At 51.3% G+C, this 8,733-nt stretch overlaps 1 protein-coding gene across 1 annotated transcript in view; it reads right to left on the reverse strand.

Annotated features, from left to right (window-relative positions):
* The window catches only part of ZNF638 (zinc finger protein 638), a 30,798-nt gene that overhangs the window by 13,457 nt on the left and 8,608 nt on the right, over positions 1 to 8,733 (reverse strand). Inside the window, exons 3-14 of the mRNA XM_017812995.1 lie at positions 8,317 to 8,621; positions 7,247 to 7,587; positions 6,744 to 6,890; positions 5,575 to 5,706; positions 4,208 to 4,266; positions 4,003 to 4,046; positions 3,347 to 3,418; positions 2,795 to 2,950; positions 1,574 to 1,626; positions 1,114 to 1,245; positions 841 to 969; positions 475 to 548 (exon numbers count right to left, since the gene is read on the reverse strand). Of these exons, the coding sequence (XP_017668484.1) occupies positions 475 to 548; positions 841 to 969; positions 1,114 to 1,245; positions 1,574 to 1,626; positions 2,795 to 2,950; positions 3,347 to 3,418; positions 4,003 to 4,046; positions 4,208 to 4,266; positions 5,575 to 5,706; positions 6,744 to 6,890; positions 7,247 to 7,587; positions 8,317 to 8,621 (1,644 nt within the window). The remainder of the gene's footprint in view (positions 1 to 474; positions 549 to 840; positions 970 to 1,113; positions 1,246 to 1,573; positions 1,627 to 2,794; positions 2,951 to 3,346; positions 3,419 to 4,002; positions 4,047 to 4,207; positions 4,267 to 5,574; positions 5,707 to 6,743; positions 6,891 to 7,246; positions 7,588 to 8,316; positions 8,622 to 8,733) is intronic.

The raw sequence follows: 8,733 nt of genomic DNA on the forward strand, positions 1-8,733 counted from the left end.
CCCAGGGCCTGACCCTCCATCCCCAGGGCCTGACCCTCCATCCCCAAGGACTGACCCTCCATCCCCAGGGACTGACCCTCCATCCCCAAGGACTGACCCTCCATCCCCAGGGCCTGACCCTCCATCCCCAGGGCCTGACCCTCCATCCCCAAAGACTGACCCTCCATCCCCAGGGACTGACCCTCCATCCCCAAGGACTGACCCTCCATCCCCAGGGCCTGACCCTCCATCCCCAAGGACTGACCCTCCATCCCCAGGGCCTGACCCTCCAGCAGGAACAGCCTGGAAATGCTTTTCCCAGCAGAAACAAAAGTACAATTTAACTCAGCTGTACCTGCCCTGTACAGAAATGCTGTGTCTGTTCATCCCCAGCTCCCAGGGAACATTTAACTCAAGAGGAAACTGAGACAACAGTTCAGTTCCCAACATTTCAGTAGGAAGGACACCAATGCCAATCAAATTAAGGGATTTGAGAGTATGTGGAGGAGAGGTTGGGAGTAACTCACCTGAGGGTCAGAATCTTTAATCAGGGCAGTAAATATGGCTTCCTTTAAAAAGAAGAAAGAGAAAAGGTAAGATTTGAGCTGTAAAATACAGCCACTGACTCCCCACAAACGATTAATTTGAGCTTTATTACTCAAACCAACACCTCCCTGCCCCTCTGCTCCTCTCACACCAGACCAGCATCCCAAGGACATTTAACAGGATCAGTCTGCAGTGGCACAAACCCCTTGTTTTAAACAGCAGGCAGTGTTTAAAATCCATCTTCAACAAAAGCATCCTGCTCCGAAGGGAAGTGTCCCCAGCTGAGCGGGAGCTTCCCTGGATTCCCTCACTCACTTCATCCCTGACAGTCTGGTACTGAGGCACCATGCTGATGGAGAGCTGCTTTCCATCCAGGGACATGGGGAAGCAGGTGTAGAACTTCACCATGGAATCTGCAGCTTTCCTGTTGATTTCCAGATATGCCTGAGAGAAAAACAAACATTTAAAGGAAAACCGGAATTTATCAAAGGCGTCTCCCACGGATGCCTCCTGCACCTCATCTGCACTCCTTACAGACTCCACTGCTGCTCCTCCAGGCAGAAACACCACCAAATCCCATGAAAATACCTTTTTGTGAGAGGACAGAATCAGCATATCCTTCAGGCCTCCAAAGGGCTTTGCCAGGTTGGAAACTTCCTCCACGGAATATCCCTTGTCGGGCAGGTTGGAAACCAGGACCACACACAGGTCCTCGAGGTCCTGCAAGACACAGAGGCACCTTATATGGCACTGCCACTCCTTCCACCCTAAATCCCAGCTGGCTGCCCAGAGCTGGGGCTGCCCCAGCCCTGGAGGTGTCCAAGGCCAGGCTGGATGGGGCTTGGAGCAACCTGGGACAGTGGGAGGTGTCCCTGGAGGGGGGTGGGATTAGGTGGCACTTAGGGTCCCTCCGCACCCAAACCACTCTGGGAGCGTGTTCTCACCAGAAACCAACAGGAAGGGGGTTAAACTGGACGTTTTCAGACACTACAGCAACACCTGGAAATGGCTCCAGGTGTGTTCCTGCAATTCCCACCCTCACACTGACCCTCCTGGCTGGATCTGCTGACTCCTCGCCCGGTGTGCCCGTTCCTGGAGGCTCTGGAAAACAGGGAAGGAGGAGTTCAGTGCTTCAGGTTTCTTTAAACACCTCAGAGCTTTAAGAACTTCCTGCATTGCATTTTACCCCTTGTGAAAAATCAATATTAAATATTCATTTAACAGTGACAAACTGGTGAGACACAGACAGTGTTATGGAAATGCTCCCAGAAAGAACAGGTCCAAGGTGGGAATGTCCAGCCTGGAGAAGAGAAGGCTCCAGGGAGACCTTAGACCCCCTTCCAGTGCCTAAAGGGGCTCCAAGAGAGCTGGAGAGGGACTGGGGACAAGGGATGGAGGGACAGGACAAGGGGGAATGACTTCAAATTGGGAAAATGGAGATTTGGGTGGGATATTGGGAAGGAATTCTTCCCTGTGAGCGTGGCAAGGGACTGGAATGAATTTCCCAGAGAAGCTGTGGCTGCCCCTGGATCCCTGGAAGTGTCCAAGGCCAGGCTGGACAGGGCTTGGAGCAACCTGGGATAGTGGGAGGTGTCCCTGCCCATGGTGGGGGTGGAACTGGGTGGGATTTAAGGTCTCTCCCAGCCCAAACCATTCCATGATTCCAGGATTCTGTGACCTTTCCTTATCAGTACTATCTGAGGCACAGTAACTGAGAATTAGAACACACCTGAGCTGGGTTTAACACCCAGTCTGCTATGGATGAGTTACAGAACATGTGGAGGACAGAACGACTGATCCAACGGGATTAAATCAGAGGTGGAGCTGCACACAGAGCACCCCGAGAGCCTGGATCCACGGGGGGCAGGCAAGTGTCCAAGTCACACTGACAACTCCTGCCAGGACTGTCCTGGCTGCTGAAGCACAGAAATCTCAGGGGGCTGCAGCCACTCTGGGGCCTTTCAGCCCCTTCACCACCCCGATGAACTCCCGGGTTCTGGTCCAGCCCCTGCACCTGCTCTCACAGATTTGATTTCCTGGAATCCCGTGTCCTTTCCATTGCCTGGCTGGAAAGCAGCTCACGGAGCCCCCAGGAGCAGAGAGGTTTAAGACAACCTTGCAGTTTACCTGGTTTAATTAAAGCTTTATCAACCCCAGGCACATCCAGCGCCGGCGCCTGAGGGGGCTGGGACGGGCTCCCTGAGAAATAAATCCATAAAACACCTCCCTGTCCAACTGCACATCCCCCATGGAACAGAGCCGGGGTTACCTGGCACAGGTGAGGGATTGGGCTGGCTCTCCATGGGCACTGCAGGCTCTGGGATTCCATCCTCTTCCGTGACACTCCGTGGATCTGACGGCTCCGCTTCCTCCGCTTCCATCCCGGGCTCTGCCGAGGGCTCGGGATCTCCATCCTCAGCTGCTTCTGGCAGGGACCAGCAGGAGAAGGCATTTTTTGTTTCTACAGGTCAGTTAACCCATTTGCAGCAGCAGAACGAGCTGCACTGTGCATCTTCTGTCACATACTCAGAGGCCTCCCAATAACAAATCCCTGCTCCTCCTCAAACACGGACAGGAAATGGACACCCAGGGAAAGCTCTGTCCCAAACTCGCCCACTTCCCTGGTTTTTTGGCTATTCCCCATCTACAAACAGCCCTGACAACCCCTGCAGGGAGGGTGTTTGCCTGTGGAATGATCCACCGGTGGGTAAGGCCAGGAGAGGTGAGGACACCTGGACTGCCAGCCTGGAATGGCTGTGCTGGGAAGGGAGAAGCACCTCCTGCTTCCCCAGGGAAGAGGGAAAGTCCCCCCTCCTCTCACCTGCAGCACTTGGAGTTTTCTTCACCTTTCGTTCTCCTGGCACTGCTGATTTCTTGAGCTTTTCCTTTTTGCCTACAAAAACACCCCAAAACCAGGTGTCAGGGGAAATGCTGATTATATGTAACTTAAAACCAGTATAAAGTATTATACATGCAACAAATATTATACACATACTACAGTAAAATAGCAATATTACACATGCATGCTAATAATAAATTAATTGTTGAGACAAATATTGCTTATCAATATTATAGTAACATTGATATTATATTACTGTGAAGAAAAAAACATTATACATGCAATAATATAATAATACCATAAAAGATGGAAAGTGATTATAATAATAAAGTATAATAGAAATAAAATATAACAATCAAATAGAACATTACACATACAATAATAGACACACATATGTACAATATACACACAAAAAACAGTTTAATCTGCAGCAATTCAACTGATGGGACCAAAAAACCCACCCAACACCTAACCCAGCAGTTCAGCCCCACAAAGGTGCTGAGGAATGAATCAATAAATCTGTAAAAACCACGATTTCCCACAGAAATCACGGCTGCTCCCTAAGTGAGACCTGCTCGGGAAAGGCAATAAAATAAATCAACTAATAAAGACAACAGACACCCTCCCCCCAGTCTCACCTGTCAGGGGTTTGGGGGTCTTGGTGCTGGTGGTCGGAACTTTTCTATTAGGAGAACAAAAAATAATCAGTTTTAAAGACAATCAGCAAATATTAAAACAGCTTTAAAAAGCTCAAACCCAGGAAAAAACCCCACAAACAGACATGAGCCCATCTGGTTCCCAGCCATTATCATTAACTCTAATTTATGCAAAGGCAACACTCACTTGGTACTTGCTGAAGTTTTTTTAACAGTCAGAACTCGTTTTTTAATGGTCTTTTTGACCTGGAATGGAAAGAAAATCAGTGACTGCAGCACTTGGACTTTATTTGTAAATATGTGTGGCCACATAAAAATCATTAATAATTATCAATAGTGGTTAAGTGTATATAGAATATGGGTTGTGTTCTTCAGTGTTCAGCTGTTATTTTTCACATATGGTCTATACTTTTTACAAATCTGTTTGTGTAGACGTACACACACATATAAACAGGATTATTCTTAAAAGCAGTATTAATAATTAATAGTATTTAACATATATATAAATACAGCTGGCATCTTTCACTGCTTGCTAAACTGCTATTATTCACAGATCTCCATCAGCATTCACACATTTGCATCCCAGATTTAACCACGGAAAAGGCAAACCTGGAACGAGGGAGTGCACTTGCATATCCATTTTTACCAAAGCAGGGGAATTCTGGAATGGAGAAGAGCACTTCCCGTGGATTTTTTTAAGCTGCTGTTTCTGCAGCTGAAGCCATTGACCCCCTCCCTGTGTTTCCCGGGGTGTCTGGAGCAGAATTCCAGCCCGGATTGGGGGGTGAGGCTCCCACCTGGTCCTGGAGCAGAATTCCAGCCTGGACTGGGGGGTGAGGCTCCCACCTGGCCAAGGGGTGCCCGGGGTGCCTGGAGCAGAACTCCAGCCCATTTTGGGATGTGAGCTCCCACCTGGCCCCCTCCCTGTGTTTCCCAGGGTGCCTGGAGCAGAACTCCAGCCCATTTTGGGATGTGAGCTCCCACCTGGCCGGGGGGTGCTCAGGGTGTCTGGAGCAGAATTCCAGCCCGGATTGGGATGTGAGGCTCCCACCTGGCCCCCTCCCTGTGTTTCCTGGGGTGCCTGGAGCAGAATTCCAGCCCACTTTGGGGTGTTTGGCTCCCACCTGGCCGGGGGGTGCCCAGGGTGCCTGGAGCAGAATTCCAGCCTGGATTGGGGGGTGAGGCTCCCACCTGGCCGGGGGGTGCCCGGGGTGTCTGGAGCAGAATTCCAGCCCAGTTTGGGATGTGAGGCTCCCACCTGGCCGGGGGCTGCCTGAGGTGTCTGGAGCAGAATTCCAGCCCAGTTTGGGGTGTGACCCTGGATTGGGATGTGAGGCTCCCACCTGGCCGGGGGGTGCCCGGCGTGTCTGGAGCAGAACTCCAGCCCATTTTGGGGGGTGAGCTCCCACCTGGTCCCCTCCCTGTGATTCCCAGGGTGCCTGGAGCAGAATTCCAGCCCATTTTGGGGGGTGAGCTCCCACCTGGCCCCCTCCCTGTGTTTCCCGGGGTGCCTGGAGCAGAATTCCAGCCCGGTTTGGGGTGTTTGGCTCCCACCTGGCCGGGGGGTGCCCGGGGTTTCTCGGCCACGCTGATCCGGATGCGCTTCCCGTTGAGCAGCACCGGCTGCGTCTCCCCGAACTTGACGGCGGCGATCACGGCCTCCTTGTAGTTCATCTCCAGGTAGGCCTGGAACACAGGGAATTCCTGCTCTGACTGGGCCAGGCACAGGGGACGGCTCCCTGGGATCCCTCCCCAGCCAGCGTGTGCTCGTGGAGCTGGGGGTGCTCCACCCGTGTGGGATCTGACGGGCGAGTCTGGAGGTCAGGGTTACACCAGAACCACCCCACTGCCTCCAGCTGCCTCGGCCCAGGGGGAATGAAACAGAATAATTGGAAAATGACACAGAAATAAGTTATAATTATACATAATATACGTTACAGATATCAAAGTATACATTCTGTGTAACCTATAACGTATTATGTTATTATATATAATGTCTAATGCATAATTTATAGGTAAAATTAAATATTATACATAATATACATTATAGATATTAAAGTATACATTCTATGTAATCTATAACGCATTATAATATTATATATAATGTACAATGCATAATTTATAGGTAAAATTAAATATTATACATAATATACATTATAGGTACTAAAGTATACATTCTATGTAATCTATAATGTATTATATTATATATAATGTCTAATGGATAATTTATAGGTAAAATTAAATACATGTAAATAGATAAAGACATGATATATTATATATTATATATATTTCATAGTATAATATACAACATAATATATATTATATGTATTATATCATATAGTACATATATAATATACAACATAATATATATTAAGAATCTATAAGTTATATGTATAAACCATATACATATATACATATACACATATATACACACCCCCCATATATATATATGTATATAAAATAAAATAAAATAATGTAGGGTCTGAATTTGTATCAGTTTCCCAGTTCCAGCTATTCCCAGATTACACGTGTGATCTTAAAGCTTCTCAGCAGTTTGTCATTAGTGCCATGTTGCCCTGAGGTTCCCCGTGTCCCTCGGGCCCCTCGTGTCCCACGTTGCCCTGAGGTTCCCCGTGCCCCTCGTGCCCCTCGTGTCCCACGTTGCCCTGAGGTTCCCCGTGCCCCTCGTGTTCCCTGCCTGGCTGGTTCCCTGCCCCGCTCACCTCGTTCCTGGAGCGCAGCACGATCAGGTCGCTCACTTTGCCGAAGGGCTGCACCAGCTTTTTGATGTCCTGATCCGAAAACCCGTCGTCCGGCAGGTCCGAGATCTGCAGGACGGTCCCACAGCTCAGCAGGTCCTCCCTCAGCAGCTGCACACGGGACACGGAAGGGAAACAGACACTTCCCAAGTCAGGGGTTTCACCACAGCCTCCTTGTTTTGCTGTTCTGCCTCAGTCTCTACCCCCGGGAGTGTCCAAGGCCAGGCTGGACGGGGCTTGGAGCAGCCCGGGATAGTGGGAGGTGTCCCTACACGTGGCAGGGGGTGGGACTGGATGGGCTTCAAGGTCTCTCCCAGCCCAAACCATTCCATGATTCCAGGATCCCCACCCTTCCCTGCAGCCAGCAGACCTCAGTGTTGCATGGAATGGGTCACCCTGGCAGTGACCCCCCGAAGGGAAACACCAACCAAGCCCTTAAAAAGCAGAGAAAACCCGCAGGAACTCACCCTGTTGTAAGAAGCAGACTGAGGTTTGCTGCTCCCTGCGGATTCATCTTCCTCATCCTCTTCCCCCTCCTTGTTTTGGGCTGATTCCTCCGTTTTGGACGAGGCAGAACTCGGCCCGGGCGCGGCAGACCCGTCCTTCTTGGGAGCCTTTGGAGCAGCACTTGTCTTCAGAGGCTTCTTCACGCTCCCAGACACCTTCCCCGGGGGTCCATGAGTGGATGAGGATCTTCCCGACCCCAAGGATCCCTGCACAGCTGCCTGAAGTGATTTGTGTTTCTTGAACTCTGCCAGGAACTCAGGCCCCAGGGTCTTCATGACGGCCTCGAGTGCTGCCTTTCTGTCTGTGAGGGAGGGAAACCAGGGGGGTTGGATTTATCCCTAAACACAATTTACAGATACTCCTGTTCTTTCCTACAGTCTCAGCTTCACCGCCCACTCCTGAGCCAACCCTGAGACTGCCTGAGCTTAGAGAACCTTCACAGTAAATACTAATAAACCTCAGGATGTGACACTCCAAAACAACATCTACAAAAATCCCGAGGGCCGGACACGAGAAAATGCAAAATATCGTTTAATTTTCTATGTCAGGGAATGGAAAAGAGGGATTTTTGAAGCCTCTGCTCCTCTCTCACACTGAGGCCCAGCAGTACTTACTATCTTGGTGCCTTCTGCTAAATTCTGCCTCCTTCTCTTGCTCTTTGTTGCTTTTAATTATTCTTTAACGAGCTGCTACAACAATACTTTCCTGTCTGCTGGCTTTCTGTGGAGAATTCACATTTTGGTTATTCGTTGCTTCTCCCCCTCCTCCACTTCCACGGTTTGTATTTTACCCTTATCAAAGCTCCTGGAACCTGCCTGTCCCTTCACAACTTCCCACCTGGACCTCTGTCCCGCAGAACCTCTCACAGCTCTGGAAGCACACAGAGAAGGCAGCCCGGGTTGGGATTTTCCAGGGAAACCTCTGGAAAGCAGCTGGGCGCTCCCGAAGTGCCAGGAGGTCCGGCTCTGGTGGTGTGTCCCCATGCCCATGCCCATGCCCATGCCCATGCCCATGCCATGGTCACCCGTACCTTCGGAGCGGCTGGACCTGCGGGAGGAGCGCTCGGAGCTGGAGGAGCGGTGGGAGCGGGAGCTGGGCCTCAGGGAGCTCCTGGAGCGCTGGGGGGAGCGGGAGCGGTGCCGGGGGCTGGGCCGGCGGAGGTACCGGGGGGGGCTGCGGCTCCGGGGCCGGCGGAAGCGCCCGGGGCTCCGGGAGCGGGAGCGGAAGCGCCGCAGGGGGTACCCGGAGCCCCCCGGGCGGTACCGCCGCCGGCTGGGGCTGGACGAGCTGGAGCGGTGCTTCGGGGTCTGGTTCTCCTTCCTGTCCCCAGCATTCCTGTGGGAACGAGGGAACACGGAGAGCTTGGGCAAGGCGGGAAAGAGGAATTCACTGGGAGAGCTGGGGGGGTTCCCCTGGACAAGAGAAGGCTCCAGGGAGAGCTGAGAGC

The sequence above is a fragment of the Lepidothrix coronata genome, unplaced genomic scaffold (assembly GCF_001604755.1).
Source record: "Lepidothrix coronata isolate B3197 unplaced genomic scaffold, Lepidothrix_coronata-1.0 Scaffold39, whole genome shotgun sequence".
Taxonomy (NCBI): domain Eukaryota; kingdom Metazoa; phylum Chordata; class Aves; order Passeriformes; family Pipridae; genus Lepidothrix; species Lepidothrix coronata.